A 21,556-nucleotide genomic window follows, 5' to 3' on the forward strand; every position below is an offset into this window, starting at 1 on the left:
CGCTGGTATCTGCCTGGATCATGAAAGGTTGCTCGAGGTCAGGATGCTTCAGAACTGGCTCCCTTGCAAACATTTCTTTTAGTGTTTTGAACATCTCTTGGCAGGTTAGGTCCCACTATAGGGGTTGTCCCAGACGAGATTTCATTCCTGGGCTCCCTGTCTTCAAGAGGTCTGTTAGAGGCTTGGCAATTTTTGCAAAGGAGTGGATGAATTGCCTGTAGGAGTTCTCGAACCCTAGGAAGCTTTGTAATTGTCTGCGGGTGCAAGGGGGTTACCAGCCTAAGAAGCTTGTACTTTGGCTGGGTCCATCTCTACTCCCTCATTTGACACTCAGTAACCCAGGTAGTCTTAACTGTGCGTGGTGGAATTTGCATTTTGATACCTTGACATACAGGTTGGCTGCCAGAAGTTTTTCCAGTACTTGGCGGACTAGGGATATGTGGTTGTCCATGGTCTGTGTAGATAAGGATGTCATCTAGGTAGATGAGGACCCCCTTGTAGAGGTGCTCATGCAGCACCTCATTTATTAACTGCATAAATAACGCTGGGGGCCCCTGCAGTCCGAAAGGCATCACTTTGAATTGAGCGCTCCCTAGGGGGCAGTTGATGCTGTTTTCCACTCATCTCCCTCTCTGATACATGCTCGGTAATATGCTTCTCTGAGGTCTAGTGTGGTGAAGACTTTTCCCTTGGCCAGATGAGATAGCACGTCCTTCATTGGGGGGAAGGGGCAGGGTATAGGTTGTGTATGTACACCCCATTTATCACTCGAAAGTCCACACACAATCTCATAGTTCCATCTTTTTTCTCTTTGAAGAGGACTGGTGCCGCGACCCGTGGCTTGGCTGGCTCAATGAACTCCCTTGCTAGGTTTTTCTCTACGTATTTGAGCATCTCTTGCATTTCCCGGGGCGTCATGGCGTACAGTTTGGGCTTGGGTAGTTTTGCCCCTGGGGTGATTTTGATGGCACAAGTCTATCTCACGGTGAGGAGGCAGAACATCACACTTGGCCTCACTCTGTGAGGTCCTGATATTCCATCAGAATCAGTTCAGCCTCTGGGATTTTGTTGGATGTGGTTGCCAATTGTTCTTTTGGGCTCTTTTGGGGGGGGTTTGCTGTGTTGGTGGTCTTTCTGCTAGCTGGTACGGGAGGGGTTGGGGGCCCCTTGATATCCTAAGTCTGCGGGTACCCCCTTTCCATCAGATGGTTGGTCCCCACTTGTCTAGCCAGGAAAGTCCCAGTATGACTGCGCCTGTCATTTAGGGGGCTACTATGAATCAAATTACTTCCCAGTGATCCGCTAGCTCTAGCCTCACTGGTTCAGTCAGGTGGGTGGCATAGCTCCTCCCATTAGGGACCCGTCTACCTGCTTGAACCTGATCAGGTGGGCCAGTTTTTTTGCTCAGTTTCAGGACTGTGGTTAGGTTAATCAAGCACCTTGTGCAGCCTGAATCTATTAGGGCTTGAAAATCCTTCTGGTTTCCTGTTTTTGGGGCAGTGAGTTGTATTGGAAAAAGGAAAGGGTGAATTGGTTCACTCACCATTAGGTTATTTTCTCCCTCGTCCTCACTGTCATATAACTTGGGCGACTGGTTGTTGTTGCCTAGGGTTCCACCACTTTTGCCTGAGGGGGAAGGGGCCTCTGCAGCCTGGAGGGCTTTCCCAGATGTGTTGGTGGTCCATTTGGGGCCTCTTTCTGGTCGTGGCTTTGGTTTTGGGGCTGGGGTTGGGTATGCAGCTGCCATGTGGCCCATCCCCTCGCATCGGTAGCATTTCAGCGGACTTTGAGAGAGAGTTGGTCTCAGGGCCTGCTGTGGTGCTGTGGTTCCCTGTTGGCTGGGTGGTTTCAGGTCAGGTTGACCTCTCTCTTTTGTGTCCAGTTGCTTTCTCAGGTTGTTGACATATAGCTGCCGACTTTTGTTGCTACTCGGAACCATTCAGAGAGTCGATTTGGGATGTCGCAGTATGCAGTTACTTGGATAATTTGCTTGTCAGGCTTGTTCTGAAAAAATACACCAGCAGCTGCTCCGGTAAGGGAGGTAGCCTTCCTATGACTTTCCTGAATTCATGGATATGCTCTTTGATGGGGCAGCCCCTCTGCTTTAGGTTGCTGAGTTCCTGTTCTGCATATGGATCCTCCTCCACCTCCTCAAATCTGGCCCCTAGCAGTTGCAAGACGTCATCTATGTCTTGCAGTTGGGGGGCTCTCCTCTTGTGGAGGGCTGTTAACCATTCCCTTGCTTCTCCCTCTAGCCCCTATTCCCCATGGCCCTGGGGGATGGGTAGAGGTGCCCATAGCAGTCTAGGTGGATATCAGCTGAATCGAGGAATAGAGCTAGCTGGTCTGAGTGCCCGTCAAACTTCCCTCTGAATTGGGGTGGGCCATTCACCCCTACTCCTCCAACCTCCTGTCGCACCTGATATGGCTGGCTGTCTTCCTCACCTCCAGTTCGGCGGGAGGGAGGGGTTTGCCTGCCATATCCATATCCATATCCATATCTGTTGTGACCCAGCAGGAGCCGTTGGAGCTGCCACCAGACTCCAACAGCGAGGGGCCCTATGAGTCGGCTCTGGAGGATGTGGAGGACCCTGGACAGGGTTCCGACTCCAAGCAGGGTGCAGAGAGACCAGGTGGCGTTTGAGCCTTGGATCAGTGGGGAGGAGGCAAGGGAGAATGATCCAGAAACCAACAGTGAGTTGTTCCTGGATGCACGCCATCGAAGAACTACTCGGCGTCAGGAGCAATTACATAATTACAGGAGGTAATTACGCTCAGCTGATGGTCATTAGGCTCCTCTCCAGACTATAAAAAAGACTGCTTGTGCCACACCCTTCTTGCAGAAGTCAACGCTTTGACTAAAGAGAAACTAACTTGGCAGGCTGGATTGCTGCCAAGGTTTGTTTGAATTGCTGCCAAGGTTTGTTGGACTTGCTGCCAAGGTCCGTATCTGTTTGTTTACTTGGCTTTCAGCCACTGAGATTCTGGTCTTGTTATTAAAGGACATTCCATTTAAGTTTGTCTTGACTTTCGTTACTGGACGGAGGAGGGGGTCAGAACACATATCCATATCCATATCCATATCCATATCCATATCCATATCCATATCCATATCCATATCCATATCCATATCCATATCCATATCCATCCATCCATCCATCCATCCATCCATCCATCCATCTATTATCTATGCTGGTCTTGTTGTATTCGGGTCTTTTCCCATGTAAGATTGAGATTGTCTTGGCAACGTTTGGCGAGGTCTCACTCGCCATCTTCAGGCTGGTGTTTTCGGCTTCGTGTTTGTGTGAGTAAAAAAAATATTACTCACACAAACACAAAGTGAGACCTCGACGAAACGTTGCCAAGACAATCTCAATCTTACACAGGAAAAGACCCGAATACAACAAGACCAGCATACCTACACCCGTGAAAATCTACAAAAACATACATACATATATACAGTTTATATACACACACACATATTGCAAAAATCACATTTTTGCAGCCTCTTATTTCTTTATATACCTATCTATATCAATATCAATATCTATCTATCTATTTCTATCTATCTGCAGTTATTGCATTTGTATATGTGTTGCATATAATAAATGTTAAAGAAAAAGATGGAAAATTTTATAATTTAAAATATAACATTGCACCTTAAAGAATTTATAAAATTGCTTTGTATAATAAAAGCTTAACAAGTGTAATAAAATCCATATAGCTTTTATGAAAAGTGTATTGCAACTTGTTCCTTTCTATAATTCCCTTACTAGCTGTGCCATGGCATTCTTGCCACTCCAAAGTCAGTCAACTGAATTCAATGTGGTCTCTGCCTGGGGAAGAGTTTGATCTCTTCAAATCTCATTTCCGACTCTCTGCCGGATGGTTTGATGAGACCAAAGGGACAGCTCTGCCTAGCATCTGAGCCCCATCAGGGGATTGATATGCCTGGGTTAAAGCCCTGGGCTAGAAACCAGGAGACAAGGAGTTCTAGTCCCACCTTAAGCACAAAGCCAGCTGGGTGACGTTGGGCCAGCCCCTCCCTCTCAGCCCTGAGAAGAAGGAGGAGGCGGCCAGGGCAAAGCACATCCAAAACTTTCCAAGAAAACTGTGGAGACTCATCCAGGCAGTTTCTGGAAATCAACATAGAATCGAAGGCACACGTACACTCTCCAAGCTTGTTTCAATGAAGTTTCTGAATGTTTCTGAACATTCAACTGGCACACAAGACATAAATAAGCTACAGAGGAAGAGGAGAAGAAAATCCTGCTGCTGCTGCCACCGCTACCAGTCTGGGAAGGAAACATTCAGAGACCAAATTGAAAGAAGCTTGGAGACAAAAGACTGCCAAAATCTAAAACTAAAGCTACAAGTATTTTCTATTATTTCAATGCATGTTAATTTCCCAAATGTCCTTTATGGGCGACTGGGAAAGATGTAGTTACATTTCATGGCAGGAAAATCAATCCTTTCCAAAGTCACTTTGAACCCAACACCGGCCCCTCCCTCTCTCTGACATCCACAGGCTGTTTATTGCTGCACACTGAGAAAATCAAGAGAAAATGTTGTCTTATTATAGTTAGGTGAAAAGTACGTAGATTGATATGAAAGTATATTAAAAGTGGAATATATATTAAAACTGCCACCAGGGAATATGGTAAGTGGTTTAACCATGTTTTTTTATGAATTACACATCATAGCTTAAATTAAATAAATGGCTTTAAGCACAACTCAATGAACTAAAAAAAAATCCTGCAGTAGAGTTTGAGGCTCTAGTATTATAAGCAAAAATGGAACAAAAATTCAGACCATTTTTTTTACAAATAGTACGGATGAATATCTTGCATCTGTGGTAACTTCCTTTATTCAGAAGTCCCTCCCTTTGAAGCATTCAAAAAATTCTGAATGTACATTCAGACAATGTACTTACAGTTGAACCTTCCTGAGAAATGCTCCAGACTACATTCAGTGGACTGGTCAGCTCCTGGACAGCTGCTGCAGGCTTTGAATCCCACAGAGTCCTGGACAGCTCTCTGAGCCAGCAAGAGGCCAATGGATGCTGGGATTGTATCGACCCATAAATGTTGCAGCAGCCTCGCTGTTGAAAATGTGTGTGACATGACGTGGATTGATCCCTTCAGAGCAGCAAGAAACTGGATCATGGGATGCTTCTCAAGTTCATACATGAGCATGTTCAGACAAATTCTGACCCATTTAATGCACAATCAACTTCAAGTAGCCAATTATCCCACAGTTGATAAAGATACTACGCAGAATTTGTTTCTAGGTCTTGGATGAGTTGAGATTGTTGGTTGCAGGGTTGAAAGTGCACTTGCTGAATGTTTTGGTCCTAGGTGAATGGTCTGAACGAGCAAATCTGTTGGAACCCTGGCAAACAGAGTCCTCACCCCACACATCCCTGAGGCCTCTGGAGTTTTCCCACTATCACTAGTCTGAAAACATAGTACAGTTCCTTGGTGGAATCCTTTTTTTAAAGTAATAACGCTAAGTGTAGTGTTCTTAGGATAATTCCTTTGCATACAAATTTAAGTTGTAACCTTTCTCAATATCCAATAAGTTATGTATTATTAATCCTCACCCAAGGCTGAAAGAGAACAAACAGCTTGCCTAGAAAAGTCATTGTGGAGACAAAATTTGAACTGAGGATAAAACCATAGAATGAAATACACCTCCACTAAAAAAGAAAAAATGTGACAAACACCTTGATAAGATTTTAGGGCAAATCTCCTTAGACATCCTGCTTTAAATGGGCTTAGCTATGGTGTCACTTGATGATTGTTTCCCAGCAACTTCCATTGGCTCTTAAGCACCTCTGTCCCCTGCTCCCTTTCACGTAATGGAGAAATCTTTTTTCACAACTACTTTAAGGAAGAAGTAAAAAGTCACTGAAGTTTTAGAGGATTTCTAGCACTTTGAAGTGGTCATTCTTCGATATCAGAACATCTTTCTGTGCCCATATATGTGAATTTTCGCCAAGTGTCAGACAGTGACCAGGTGCAGATAAACAGTTCTTTGAGAATCCGAAGACAATGAATACACCAGTGAGGAAGGAGATTTCAAGCTTTACTGAGTACCCTTAGCAGGTAAACTAAATACAGGAAAACATAAGGTAACAAGAATTCAAATTAATCATTTCAGTTGTGGAACAAAATGAAAGAACAGCATCGTCTTCTAGGGAAACACAGGGGAAAAGACAATTGCTTCATATCTGTACTTGCAGGATGAGATCCAAAAGTAGAGAATCTCTGTAGCACCAGGCTAAAATGTGGAGTCTTTGTTGCTCTCTGAGCTCGGTTCTTTGCTCGCAGGCATTTCACTCCTGAGACCATTGATCATTATCAGTGTTTGGGGGTTTGCTTCAGCTTTATATAAAATACAAGTAGTTCTCAGTTTACAATCATTCATTTAGTGACCATTCAAAGTTACAGTGGCATTGGAAAAAGCGACTTGGGGGTGGTCCTCTGCTCTCACAACTGTTGCAGCTTCCCTATTTGTGGTTGGTGAAAGTCTTCTTGCCACCACGCCCTACCATTCCAAGCCAGTCTTGCTCTGCATCTGTATTATTCAAATAGATTTTCAGTTTGTGACCACGAGGGGGTGGTGCAACCACACAAAAAAGAAAAAGTCAAGGAAACAACGGGTCCACTAATGAGACAAGACGGCAAGGAAATAAAGGGCAGTATAGAGAAAGCGGAGCTGCTTAATTCATTCTTTGCATCTGTCTTCACGCACAAAGATAATATATCTCAACCTACCAAAAACATAAATGTAAAAAACAGAGTAGGAATACAAATTAAAATAGGCAAGAAAATAAGAGAACTCCTGTCTGGTCTAGATAAGTACTCACAGGCACTAGATAGATTACAGCCCAAGGTTCTGAAAGAGGAGGCAGGCATGATCTCGGGACCCCTGAACCAGGGACATGCAGTCAGGGGAGGCAGGGCCCCTCACCACTGTTATGATGAAAAGAAAAAAAATTAAAAGGAAAAAGGCTGAGGTAGTTGCTGCCAGAGTCACAGTGGATGACTCTGCTTAGTGCTTAACTGCAGGAGGAGGCGAGAGAACCACGTGCCTCCTTTACTTTATCTTTATGATCACTTGAGCAGAGTTAAGCAAGGGTTAAAAGGCGAAACATTCCTTATGCAAAGGAGGCACGTGGTTCTCTCGCCTCCTCCTGCTCTGGCAGCAGCAGCTTTTGCCTTTTTCTTTTTACATTTTTTACATTTTCATCATGGCAGACAAGAGGAGAGTTGAAATCCTCTGTGACACAGCTGGAAAAGATATGTGGGTCGGACGGAGGGAGGAATTCAAAATTATAGTAATTTGTAAGTAATTTTTTTATTGTAATTTGTGTGTATGTGTGTGTTTCACTCAAACACACTCTCAATTTTCATTTTCATTTTCTACAATTTTTTTATTTTCATTTTCATACACTCACATGTATACTGTACATAGCCAACGCCATACAGCATTAAACAATAATTCCATCAATTCCTCTTGTCAACAATGCCCCAGAAAATAGAAACCCAATATAACTCTTCCGCTCTCCATACACCTCTTTCTTCCACCACCCTTCAACTTTCTATCTTCATCATCCCCCTCTACCCTACTTCCCCTCCCCCTCTACCACTCCTCTCTCCACATCCACTCCCCCCTTCCTTCTCACCTTTTCCTCCCACCCTCTCTCCCATCCCTCTCTGCCCTTCTTTCTTCTTTCCCACTCCTCCCACCCTCTCCGCTCCTTGGTGTATTTCCACTTCATGTCAATATACTTAGCCTATCCTATTTTTAAAGAAAAGTTAAAAAAAGAACAGTATACATGTGAAGTCATATTACATTGAGATCTAACACCTCTTGTCTCTCTAAGGAGAGCCTTTTCAGTAGCAGCTCCGACCCTTTGGAACGATCTCCCTGTGGAGATTCGTACCCTCACCACCCTCCAGACCTTCCGCACAGCCCTCAAGACCTGGCTATCCCGTCAGGCCTGGGGTTAAAGATTATATTCCATCCCCGCCCGAATGCTGAATGAATGTTGCTTTACTCTTTTAATTATGTATTGTCCTATATGTCTTTAACCACTGAGCCGAGGTGGCGCAGTGGTTAAATGCAGCACTGCAGGCTACTGCTAGATCAGCAGTTCAGCGGTTCAAATCTCACCGGCTCAGGGTTGACTCAGCCTTCCATCCTTCCGAGGTGGGTAAAATGAGGACCCAGATTGTTGGGGGCAATATGCTGACTCTCTGTAAACCGCTTAGAGAGGGCTGAAAGCCCTATGAAGCGGTATATAAGTCTACTGCTATTGCTATTGCTATATCCGTCCCTCCCCCCTCCCCCCAACCCCCCACATCCTCCCCCCCCCCCGACTTCCCAGAACCCGTACATGGAATAGATTTTTAACAAACACAGTCTAAAATATATTGAGATGAAAAGAATAAGAAATTAATAACATCTCTACATTGAGCTTAGCTCCTTCTTGCTAAGCTAGCTTTAAACAACTTAAATCATTCCTGGTCTTAAGCATAGGCTATCTGGAATTTCTTAGTCCCATATTTATTTTGTATATAATCAATCCATTTTTTCCAGTCTCGTTTATATCTCTCATTTGAGTGGTCTTTAAGATATGCAGATATTTTAGCCATTTCGACTAAATTTGTGACTTTCAATGTCCATTCTTGAATTGTAGGAAAGTCTTCCTTCTTCCAATATTGCGCCACCAACAGTCTTGCTGCCGTTATTAAGTGCAAAATCAAGTTAATCTCTAGCGCTGTAAAGTCAGTACTTATACCTAACAAAAATAACTGAGGAGTAAACTTTATCCTTCTTTTAAAAATATTTTGCGTAATCCACCATATTTTTATCCAAAATGCCTTAACCTTTTGGCAAGTCTACCATATATGAAAATATGTAGCATCGAGAGAACCACATCTCCAACATTTGGGTTGTAAATTCGGATACATAGAAGCCAACTTTTTAGGATCTAAATGCCATCTATAGAACATCTTGTAAAAATTTTCTCTCAGGTTTTGAGCTTGTGTAAATTTCACATTTCTTACCCAAATTCTTTCCCATGTATCCAACATTATCAGTTCTTCAATATTTTGAGCCCACTCTACCATACAATCTTTAACTAATTCTGTTTCCGAATCCATCTGTATTAATACATTACTGGTATATATCCTCTTTATATGCATTAAACTTTGGTCTCTTATTTGTTTAAATAGATTATCCTCAACTTGGATAAAACCAATTTTTTTATCTATTTTCCACCTGGCCTGTAATTGCCCATACTGGAACCATGTTTGAACTGCCTTCTCCTCTTTCAATACCTCTAAGGATTTTAGTTGTAGTGCCCCCCTTTCCAAAATGAGTTGTCTGTAAGTTGTTCTATCCTGTTTTTGTGCTATATTCATATTTTCAATTGCATGTCTAGGAATTGCCCACATGGGTATCTTGTCATTTAGTTTATGTTGATATTTTTTCCAGACTCGCAGTAAAGCATTTCTTAAAATATGACTTTTAAAGTTTTTGTCCAGTTTTTTGTTGAATAACAGGTAAGGGTGCCAACCATACACCAGATCATATCCCTCAATATTCAATATCCTATCATTGGTTAAATCGATCCAATCACTAATTACGGATAATACCACTGCATCATAATATAGTTTTAGGTTGGGTAGTTTCAAGCCTCCTCTCTTGCGTGCATCTTGCATTATTTTCAGCTTTACCCTCGGCTTCTTTCCTGCCCATACAAATTTATTGATACCATTCTGCCATTCTAAAAGATTCACATCTTTTTTGAGTATTGGTAACATTTGGAAAAGAAATAAAAAATTTGGTAAGATGTTCATTTTCACTGCCGCTATTCTTCCCAGCAAAGATAAGTGCAATTTCTCCCATTTTTTCATCTCTATCTGTATGCTATGCCAGAGTGGTTCATAATTATACTTATATAATTTCCCATTTGAGGTTGAAATATTAACTCCAAGATATTTGACCTTTTTGACTACCTCACATCCTAACATTCCTCCTAATTCTTCCTTTTGTTTAGTATTCATATTTATAGCTAATATTTTTGTTTTCCCTAAGTTTATTTTAAAACCAGACACTTGACCATATTGATTAATCATATTCATTAAAACCATACTGGATTCCTGCGATTGTTCCAATATTATGACCAAATCATCCGCAAAAGCACGCACTCTGTATTCTTGCTGCCTAATCTTAATTCCTTTTAGACCATCCAAGCCCCGTATTTTATTCAACACTTCCAAAGTTATAATAAACAATAGTGGGGACAAAGGACAGCCCTGTCTTGTACCTTTTCCAATTTGAAAAGAGTCTGTTAAACTTCCATTGACTATGATTTGAGCTGTTTGCTGTTGGTATATTGCTTTAATTGACTGTAAAAAACTGTCTCCTATCTGCATTTTTTGCAGTATCTTCAACAGAAATTGCCAATTAACTCGATCAAAGGCTTTCTCAGCATCCAAAAATATGAACGCAGCAGGAATTTGATTGTTCTTTCCCAAGTATTCTAATGCATTAATAACTAATCTAACATTACCTTTCATTTGTCTCCCTTGTATAAAACCTGTTTGGTCAGCGTGTATCAATTGTTGAATAACCAGCATTAACCTATTTGCTAATATTTGAGAAGTATCTTGATCTTCTTTGTGTATCAAAGATATAAAAGCTGTCTTCCAAGATGGAGGCACCTTACCTTCCATTTGAATCTTATTAAATAATTCTCTAAGAGGTTCTACCATTTCTATGTAAATTTTTATAGTAAGCCGCTGTCAAGCCATCCGTGCCTGGTGCCTTCCCTGACTTTAATTGCTTAATTACCTGTAAAATTTCCCCGGAGGTTATTGGTTGATTCAATTTTTGCCTGTGCTCTTCTTTAACTAAGGGTATTTTCTCTTTATCTAAATATTTGTCTATATCTAAATCATTAATTTTATCCCCCTTATACAACTCTGTAAAAAATTCCCGAAATGCCTTTTGAATCTCCTCCTGTTGAAACACTTTCTTTCCTCTATAGGTCAATTTAGATATATTTCGAGATTTCCTTTTTTTCCTAATCTGATAAGCTAGGTTTATTTGCGTTGCAGAAAGTATTGTGTTTTGTGTATAACAAACTAGTAGCTACCTGGTCAGAGATCAACATGTCAAATTGAGATTTTAATATGGCAATTGCTTCCTTGACCTTTGTATCGCCTGGATTCAATGTTAACTCCAGCTCTTTCCTCTTAATTTCCTCTTCCAATTCTATTTGTTTTACCCCTTGTTTATGTCTATGTGCTATATTTATCAGTACTCCTCTCATATACGCTTTGCTTGCATCCCATACGAATTCCATAGGTGTACCCTTATTCATATTAAAAACAAAGTATTCGGTTAGCAATTTTTTACAATCATTGATATACTTTTCGTATCTAAATAAGTTTTCATTCAATCTCCAAGACCTTCTTGCGTGTACCACCCCTCCCAATTCCATCCAAACTGGATTATGATCCGAAAGGACCCTAGCCGCAATCTTTGTCTTCTTCACCCTAGAAAGCAAATCATTAGTGATTAGTATGAAATCAATCCTAGAAAAGGATAGATGTCTATCAGAAAAGAAGGTAAAATCATATTCCTCTGCATTTCTTTTTCGCCAGATATCTCTCAGTTCAAAGTCATCCATCATGTCAAAAAAGGATTTAGGTAGCTTTCCTCGCATCTTAGTATTTGGGCGAGAAATCTTCTTATCTCTCTTGGTATCTATAACGCCATTCCAGTCACCCAATAGTATACAAGACCTATAATCCCACTGTACTAATTTAGCATGAAGATTTCTGTAGAATCCGTCTTGCTGTTGATTAGGAGCATAAATTCCCAAAAGCAATGTCTTTTTCCCTTCTAGGATTAGATCTAACGCAATGTATCTTCCATAGGGATCTGCTTCAATTAATTCAGGTTTCATATCTTTTCTTAAGTATACAACTATACCATTTTTCTTTTCCATAGCAGAAGCTACAAAATGTTGACCAAGTCTTGGGTTAATCAGATATTTTTGATCGGTTGATTTAATATGAGTTTCTTGCAAACAAATTGTGTCATTCTTAAACTGTTTAAGATAGTGAAATATTTTCTTTCTCTTCTGTGGAGAATTCAGTCCGTTGACATTCCATGTTAAAATCTTAGTTGTCATCTTTGGTTACCTGAAGCTTTTTTAGAGCCTCCTGCATGGCCTGTTTAACCTTTGGCCTAGCTCCTCCCACTGCTTCTGGACTTGTTGCTGTAGCTCCTTGATCGATGGCCAGTGATTGTTGAGGTTGTTGCCTTTTAGCTTGTTTCTCCATTCGTCTGGTAATCATACGGCTAGGTCTTTGTTCCATAACACCTTGCGCTACTAGGAGAGAGGGGCGATCCATCTTATCTGGTAGTTGTGTGGTTTGCTGTCTGTCTTGTCCTTCTTGTGGTCTTTCTCCAGGTCCAGATGGTGCAGGATGTCCAGCCTTCAAAATATTATAGTAAAAATCTCGGGCTTTCCATACGGAATTGAGACGATATCTTTGCCTATCAAATGTAAGTATAATGCCGAATGGTGTGTCCTATCTGTACTGTATCTGACGGTTTCTAAGTTCTTCAACTGAAAAAGCATAATCTCTCCTGGCTCTTAGCATTTGAGGTGGTATCTCTTTCAAAACAGTCAGGTCTTGACCCCCAATTTGGAGCTTAGTGTTATAAGACTCTTGTAAAATCGTGTTTCTGAGCTCTCATGTAGTGAAATATATAACAATGTCTCGAGGGAGCTGCTTCTGCTTTGCCACCCAAGAGTTAACGCGGTAAACCTTGTCGATTTGCCAGTCAAACTTAGCCCCCGGTCTTCCCAGCAGACAATCAAAAGCTTCTGAAAGAATCTGTTTCAGGTTCTCCTGTTTTTCTTCACGCAACCCCCTTACTCTTAATGCCAGTTCCATTTGCCTGTACTGTATCATAATAATTTCTTTTTCAGCATTTTCAACTTTTTGTTGCACCACCTCTGTTTTCGATGTCAAGTTGATATTGGCTTCATTAAGATCCTCTAGACTATCTTCAATTCCGGAAACATGTTCTGTCAGTACAGTTACAAGCCCCAACATATCATCTCTAATTTTAGCAACCCTGGCATCAATTTTATCATACAAGTCCTCTTTAAGTTCTTTTATCTCCTCTTTTATCTCCTCTTTAAAGTCTTTAAGTTTGTCTTCCACTTTAGTTGTCTGAGTGTTGAGAGCCTCATTTAATTCCCTCAAGAAGAATTCTTTTGTTAGCAAATCTCCAGTAGGGGGCATAGAGAGCGGAGGCTACGACTTTGTGCTAGGTATTGGCGATGTGCTTCTGGGGGCTGAGGGAGGGGGTTTCAAATTAGGATTTGGTTTTGAGGCCATTCCAAGTTTCTCTTCAAGCAATTAGTAAAACTCTACTGGCCCACTGTAGAGCTATGGAAAAAGGTACTAAATCTCCCCCTTTATTTTGAAGTTTTTGAGGCTTGGTAGGACTTTGCAAAAGGTTTCAGAAAATAAGCATTGTAACGAGACAGTTCAGTATACTCATCGCCATTTTAAGTGTCTCTATATTAGCAGAATTAACGGAAGAAAGAAATTCTTGTAAAAGTGAAACTAATTAGTAAAATTCTGCTGGCCGGCTGTGAGGCAGAGTAATAAATCACTCCCTTCCTTTGAAGTTTTAAAGCTCTGTAGAATTTAACAAGGAGATTAAGAAAATAATCATTATTACAGAAGAATTCAACAGGCTCGTCGCCATTTTAAATGCCTCTTTAAGTAGCTAGATTAACAGAAGAAGATCTTGTAAAAAATGAAGCTAGGATTTGGATAAACAATTAAAGTTCTCGCATACAGACTCAGCTCGTGTTAAAATCAAATAGTTCAAGCCTTGTTCTGAGTGGGAGGATGCTTACTTCGGACTGCACAAGGCAGTTGGAGATTCCCAGCACGGATACTGTTCTGCCTTCGGCTGGCCCCCCTCTCTCCGCAGACACAGAAGCTGCAAAGATCAAAAGGCATTTGCACAGCAGAACTAATCTTCTTCCCTTCTTGCCCAAAGAGTAAGATACCTGTCAGACGTCTGATAGATGATCGTCTAAACAGATAACATGACCAGGAACTCGGGAGCTGATATGTTAAGCTGCTTCCATCAGTAAGCCCCGCCCAGGAAGCCCCCCGCCCAGGAAGCCCCAAACTCACTCTCAATTTGAGAAAGAGCTTGTTTGAGAAGAGAGGGAAGGGGGAGAGGCAGGGAGGGCAGCCTTGTTTGAGAAGAGAGGAGCAGCCCGCCAGTAGACGCCGATCTTTTACCTGCCTCTGCTGGCGGGCTGGCGCTTTCTTTCTTTTGCCTGCTGTGCTCTCCTTCCCTTTCTCCTCTCCCCCCCACCGGGAACCCCATCCTGCTCCCCTCTCCCTTTCCTCCTCCTCCTGTCCCCTTTCTTCGCCGGCTGCTGCCTCGCCCCCCGCCTCCTCCGTCCTCATCGCTGTGTCCAACAGTGGCGTCTCGTGTCTATGGCGGACATAAACGTGAGACGCCTCTGTTGGGGATAGTGGCGGGGACGCTGCTTCTCGCCACCGCCACACTCTTGCCTCACCAACCATAAACCCCACCGCACGTCACTGCCCTGAACCACATCTTTCAAAGATCCTGGAGCACCGGGGGACTTCCAGAGGACTTGAAAAGAGCTGCTGTGGTTCCCAATTTCCAAGAAGGAAGAAAAACAGATCCAGGGGACTACAGAACGATCAGCCTGGCATCAGTTGTTTTTCAGCAGAGGTTGTGTTCAAGGTGGCCCCATGGGCTTATCCAAGACGAGGCCTTCCTGCAGTGGTGCCTTAGGCAGGAAAGTCTTCCCCAAATGAGTCCAGTCAGCTCTCTCCTAAGTCTGAGGTTGGCTGGCAGGTTTCCATCAGTCTCAGGTACGTCTCTTCACTTTGGGCGCCTCCAAGACGCTGCCATTCTCTTGAGAAGATTTTGGGGCACTGTTTGCCTTGGCCTTCTTCTTCCTGGAGTTGAGGAGGAGGGGCTTCCTCCTAAGGTAGGACAGGTGGTCCTCGACTTTCAACCATTCACTTAGTGATTGTTTGAAGTTCCAGTTGCACAGAACAAAGTGCCTAATGACCGTTTCTCACACTTATAACCATTGCAGCATCCCTGTGCTCACCTATCACAATTCAACTGCTTGGCAATTCGTTCATATTTATGACGGTTGTAGTGTCCCGGGGTCACATGTTCCCCTTTTGCGACCTTCAAACAAGCAAACTGAAGGGGGAAGCCAGATTCACTTAACAGCCATGTTACTCACTTAACAACTGCTGTGACTCACTTTGCAACTGTGGCAAGGAAGGGCATAAAACAGGGCAAAATTACTTAACTGTTTTGCTTAGCAACATAAATGTTGGATTCATTTTTTTTTAATTTGATTTGATTTATTTGGTTTGTATGCTGCCCTATTCCCGAGAGACTCAGTTGTTGTTATATGTTGAAGACTACTAGAACAGAGCATCTCCTGGTTTCTTGCCTGGTGCTTTAACCATTTCACCGCCTGGTCTCTCTTGATGCACTCAGGACGATTCCCACACGTGTGATGACAAGAACTGTGACCCACGAGGGTGTCTATCCACTTATTGATAAGCCTTTGTGGATGCAAAAGATACTGTGTTTGCTGCCAAAGATGAACACAACTCCACATCCAATCACTTGTTTATTTAATCAATCAACCGATCAGTCAATCGATCAATCACAGTCACTACACTCCCAAGGTATCCTGATTACAAATAGGGGCTTACAAACATCATGAAAAATAGAAGCAAAGAATATATATATACATAGCAAAATTCAAAAGCAGGATGACTAGAAAAGAACAAGATTCCACAAGTGCTTCTGCACCTTGTTCAACAGGGGCCTTTTTTCAAAACGAGGAAATGCCATCTGCACAGGGCATTTCTTCATCAGTGCAGAACTCTTTTTCAGGCACTCTGCTCAACTTCAGTGAAGGTAACAACACGCTTTGTCCTCCGACACCAGTTCATTGTGGATCCACTGACTAAGCTGCATCTGATTGGTTACATAAACATTAATTTTCAAAGGGGCAAAAAATGTGGGATTGCCAGATCTGTATATGTTTTGCAATTTTTTAAATGAGAAAATAAGATTTCTTTTATTTTGGAGATCCATATATATCTTTACCTATCATCTTTGCTTTTCACGGTCATCAGAATTTTTTGATAGTGATATTAGTACTGTAGACTGTAAAATAGAAAGAACTGAAAATGTCTGCACTACAAGGTTCTTGACTGCTTGGGTTTTTGTAGTGAAGAAACTGCTTTAAAGTCATTAAGAGACTTTTTTAGGGAAATTAAAGCATTAATTAAGTTTGAAGCAAGTGTAAAATTTGGACCATCTACTAGGTAATATGTAGGAAAATGCAGGGGCAATATTTTAACCATCTGGTGTACAAAATACCCGGGATTCTTTTTTTCTACTAAAGTTCTAAAATCTAAAAACTATAAAATAAAAAAGCTGCTACATTTCAATTTTTTAAAAAAATAATAATAAATATATATTAAAAGTTCAGAGTCCCAAAACTGGAAAAACCTATTTGAATTTTAAACTCAACCTAGTATGCAAAAACAATTACTGAGTGGTTGTGTATATTTCAGAAGGCAAAGCACCCTATATGACACCCGCCTATCTCTTTTCTTAACAGTCCTCGCCCTCCAGAACAGGCACCGCAAGCGACCAAAGGGCTTCATATTTTGCTGTGGCTGGTGGCAGCCTCAACCTCGCTCTCATTCTCTTTGTCACAGACTGGGATGTAGCCACCTTCTCGAGGCAAGCACCAGCACCAGCCGGCCCCTGTGAGGTCGAGAGTGGCAAAATTGAAGTCACTCCAGTCCAGTTGCTTGAAGTCCACAGTGTCCATCTGGGAATGGATCTCATTGAGCTTCTGCCAATGCAGCCAGGCCATTGCCAAGCCGAAGACCTGCAAGAAGAAAAGGGAGACAGGACCCCTTAGAATGGGGCCACCTGGCCCTCTGGGTTGGTTGCCTGCGATGCAGTGAGCAAGAGAGCCAGTCCTGTAGCTAAAGAGTGAAAAAATCAAGGGACAGGATGAGCCCTCCACTGTGGGGAGAGACCCTGCACCATGGGTGGCTGTGAGTTGAAAATCCTTCTGCTCTTCAAACACTTCCAGCCCTGATATGCCTGAGGCGTCAGGGCCGACCCTGCAGGCCGCGTGTGCATGAACAAAATAAGGAAAGAATGCCAGCTCTGGATCCTTTAAAAATGCGACTGCTGAAAGAAAACTGTGGGGAACAACAGAAATTTGGCATCTGCCCAGCTTGTTCCTATTCTGAATGTCCCTACAGCTTCCTTTGCAGGAACCCCAGCCGGACCGGATTGTCCAGGGATCCCAATAAAGGAGAAAGATGGCAACTGGAGAGAAAACAGCAATTATCCTGGTTCACTTTGGGGCCAACAAACGCAGCTACTCTGGATGCGTAATGGATCCTGATTCCTTCTTATTAGAACAAGTGGGGGCTTGTGGAGCATTTAAAAACCTCAAGATCGGCACCATGATGGAAAGGTTGCAAGCGCCATTCCCAGGGCTGGGATCTTCCCCCAGCGGGCGGACGGACGCTCTGGGCTCTTTCCCTTGCAGCAAAGCCTCCTGATGTGCTAAAGAGGCCTCTTTTGTGCCGCTTTTTCATGGGCAAAAACACAAGATCCCCCAAACAACAGTCAGAGAACAAAGTGGGTCTTTACCTGAGGAAGGAGCAAAGAGCAAACAATGGCCAGAGTGGCTTCAAAATTGTCTTTGAACCAAAAGCTCACTGCGTGGATGCAACCGCGAACATGGATGGTGTTCACCAGCTCTAGTCGCTACAAAAAGAATAAATCTCTGATTAAGGACATGACCGTGTCTCATCCTGTCACAAGTCATTGGCCTTTAGAACTCCAGTCATACATTTGGCTATTACCTTTGACTGATGGAAACTTTAAAGAATGACTGAGATCCAGCTGGTGCCCCCACATTTACCCAAGATACTGGTTTCCATAACACTAACCAAGTTAGTAAGTTGGCCAGGATAATCTTTATCGGAGGATGTGACTAAGTATGTTGGGTAAACCGAGCTGCTTGGTGAGTTTACGCAGTGCTAAGGGGCCAATTCAGTGACCAGATCATGCCATTGTGAGAATCCACCACATAATTCAAGGCGGCTTTTTCCAGAGGATTCCTGGCCTGGCCATTCACACAACTCTCACGGGAATCTGCTCTCAGCCATTTTGAGCAGAATGGCTTTAAAGACCCAGTCTCTTCTTTGGGGTGCAGTGGCCAGGAGTGTGCCCCAAATTCCTCTGACGCTCGCTAAGATTGCAGCCAAGAGCCCAGATACACTGGCATTCTCGCCTGCAGTCTTGCCCCTAATCAGGTTCATCTGAAATCTGCAGATTTCCCAAATGGGTCTAATCTTGTTTACTCTTTTCAATTTAGCAGAATGATGGAAAGATGTAAAATAAAGGAGTCCAGGGTAGCTGAACACAAGGACAACTCTAAAAAGTCTGAGCAGAAGAGAGTCAAATTCGGTCTGCTGGTTGGAGAATTCTGGGAACCAAAGTAGATGCTTCTTCAGTTTGCCCAGGACTGAAAAATTCAGCTCCAAGGTCTCCTGGGGAGAGGCAGCCAGGCAGCAGCTCAGGATGTTGGCTTGCTCCAGTCTAAGTCCCCTCCTCTGGTCACATGACCTCATCAGGCACACTGCGCACCAGTCGCTCCTGCTTACCGACCGCCTTATTCAGTGACCATTTGAAGTTCTAATGGGGTTGAAGAGGTAACTGCTCCTTGCATCGACAGTCACGTGATCGCCAATTGTACCTTTGACAACTGGTTTGTGACAAGCAGAGTCTTTCTCGGAGACGGAAGCCCTGGTCACTTGGAGTCTATAGTGGGGCTGTGGTGGGGCCGGGCAATGGAGCTGCTGGTCCCAACTGGGATCTCTGAGCGAGGACCATCTGTATTAAGCACGCCTAACTTCCGACGGCACACGTGCCTCCCATCACACGCACACACGCTGTAGCGCACTCGCGAGGAAAAGAGCAGAACACACACACACTAGGGTGATGTAGCTTGCTACCCGGAAGAGAAGATGGGTGACTTCAGTGGAAAGTGGCTGGGAAGCATTCCGGAGGCCTTCTGTGTTTTTGGGTATAGAAACGCTGCAAGGGTTTGTAGCAAGGCCAAGTTAGGTTAGTTCTTCTGCTGACCGTCTCTGTAAAGTCACCAAAATGGCTTCTCCCCTTGTGAGGTTCATTGGAAACCATGTCAGAAAGGCCAATTGCACAGTCAGCTGCAAGTTTCATTTCTTTCTCTGAACATGTGTTTAGCCTGTCAGGCTGCTCACATCCCGTATTGAAATACGGCACTTAATAAAAGAGGGATGACATTTTACTTTTGCATTGGACTATTAACTGAATTATTTCTGAGTGATCTGGAGCTGGATGTTAAATGAAAAATTAAGCAGATTTGTTATTTGTTTATTTATTGCATTTTGTATCCCTCAAAGCAGCGAGCATACAACACTCTTTCCTCCTCCTATTTTCACCACAATGACAACCCTGTGACGTGGATGGGGCCAAGAGGGAGGAGGACTTGGCAGGGGGAGTGAGGCCTTTACTGCAGGGGGTTGGCTACTCAAAAGACCCGCCACTGGGCTGAATCTTGCCCGAGGGCCGCCGTCTCTCGGCCCTTCGACTTTGGGATTCCCACCCACAGGGGCTGCTGTGAGTGAAGGTTGCCTGGCCAAGCTGGGGCAGCCCTCCTCCACGGGGAATCCAGCAGCAACACACACACCCCAAAGCTCCTGTTTGTTTGTTTGCTTGCTTGTTTATGTTTACACTATGCTTCTTAGCCACTTATCTCCCTCCCTGCCCCGCTGCCGCTCGGCATTCAACTCAGCCCGGTGACTGTCAATTGGCTACCTCTTGATTTAGTGTTCGGTATCCACACAGAGTGTTGATGACTTCTCCTGGTGCCTGTGAAGACAAGAAGAAGGGTAGCCAATGTAGCAAAGTTCAGGTGGTGACATTTAAGACACCGGGAAGAAGAAGAGTAAAGCCAGCCATTTGGTTGCCTTTGGTGGTTCTCGCACGGAACAACTGCCTTCTGCATCTAAACAGCCATCCGTCCATATTCACAACACAGCCTTGCATTTGCTTTGCTAAGATTTCTCTGTCCTGAAGTCACTTCTGACTGCTTGAAATAAGAGCTGCCCTCAGGAAAGCCTAGTGGGTCCCTTGCTTGCACCAAGAGCTCTGCTGTTTCCCGGGCTGAATCCCCCCAGAAGGGGGAATGAAAACACCTACCTGCTTCCTGATGGCCAAGATAATTTTAGTGGCCGGTCTGGCATGAAAGACTTCAGAGTGGAAACATTTTTCACCTACAGTTACCCACCAGGTTTCTTCTATTAAGCCTCAGAATAGGTCATTGGCTCCACAGAAATGCCATTTCCAAATCTGACAAAATGAAATCTGATTTTTAAATATTTCATGGAAATGTTAATCTATACATTATCCCATCTCTCATACTGCTACCGCACACTGCTATTCATAACTAAATTAACAATATTTCCATTTTCAAAAACAGACCTATTAAGAGAAATGGGTGCAGATTTCATTTTGCTCAAAACACAACCAGAGCTTTGCAGATTAGCACTTTCAATTTGACAAAATACGCATTTGGGGATTGTGCTTTGCTGTATTAAGAATAAGTTGCCTCGTTTTGCTGATCATTCTCTTGCAAGTATTATGGGCAGTGGGGCTGAAGGTTCAACCCTCTTTCCTGCTAACATCTCTATGATGTTCTATATAACTAACAGATGGATTGGCAACTGGCTGACCAGCCTGACATCAATACCTGTGAAAATCCTGAAGAAGCTAAGCAAGAGGAGAAGTTGTGAGCACCTAGAAGCAAACAAGACAATTGCTAGAAACCATCTAGTATGGCCAGTCTAGAGAAAAGAAGGACTTGGGGGGGAGAGAGTGATAGCAGACTCCCAGTATTTGAGAGGCTGCCACAGAGGAGGGGGTCAACTTATTTTCCAAACCACCAGAGGGCAGGACAAGAAACAATGGAACTATTCAAGGACAGAAGCAACCTGGAGCTAATGCGAAACTTCCTAACAGTGAGGACAATTAGTCAGTAGAACAGTTTTCCTTCGGAAGTTGTCCTTCATCATTGGAGGTTTTTAAGAAGAGATTGGACAGTCACTTGTCTGAAATGATATGGGATCTCCTGCTTGAGCAGGAGGCTGGACAAGAAGACTTCCGAAGTTCTTTCCAGCTCTATTCTGATTCTGACTTCAGACCAAGAATCCATGACTGCATTTTTCCATAGCACATCTGACTTAACCAAATATACAAAGATTGAAACATTCAGGATTATGGATCCCTGCTTAACTATATACTTCCAATTTGAGGGACATATTTACAAACAAATTAA

At 43.1% G+C, this 21,556-nt stretch overlaps 2 protein-coding genes across 6 annotated transcripts in view; both read right to left on the minus strand.

Moving 5' to 3' along the window:
- The window catches only part of SLC4A5 (solute carrier family 4 member 5), a 104,740-nt gene extending 99,093 nt beyond the window's left edge, over positions 1 to 5,647 (minus strand). The window contains exon 1 of the mRNA XM_087705962.1: positions 4,934 to 5,647. The gene's annotated coding sequence lies outside the window, so the exon portion shown is untranslated. The remainder of the gene's footprint in view (positions 1 to 4,933) is intronic.
- A 10,100-nt stretch (positions 5,648 to 15,747) lies between these two features.
- LOC106546644 (tetraspanin-15) overlaps positions 15,748 to 21,556 on the minus strand; it is a 49,146-nt gene continuing 43,337 nt past the window's right edge. For 2 of the 5 annotated variants that reach the window (XM_014063557.2, XM_087705963.1), the window contains 3 exons: positions 20,038 to 20,091; positions 17,824 to 17,940; positions 15,748 to 17,041 (listed from right to left, as the gene is read on the minus strand). In XM_014063557.2, the coding sequence (XP_013919032.2) occupies positions 16,808 to 17,041; positions 17,824 to 17,940; positions 20,038 to 20,091 (405 nt within the window). In that variant the 3' untranslated portion in view covers positions 15,748 to 16,807. The remainder of the gene's footprint in view (positions 17,042 to 17,823; positions 17,941 to 20,037; positions 20,092 to 21,556) is intronic. The other 3 variants (XM_087705964.1, XM_087705965.1, XR_015695550.1) reach the window with 2 other exon arrangements.

The sequence above is a fragment of the Thamnophis sirtalis genome, unplaced genomic scaffold (genome assembly GCF_051295495.1).
Source record: "Thamnophis sirtalis isolate CommonGarterSnake01/CBP01778 unplaced genomic scaffold, rThaSir2_p1.2 scaffold_2, whole genome shotgun sequence".
Classification (NCBI taxonomy): domain Eukaryota; kingdom Metazoa; phylum Chordata; class Lepidosauria; order Squamata; family Natricidae; genus Thamnophis; species Thamnophis sirtalis.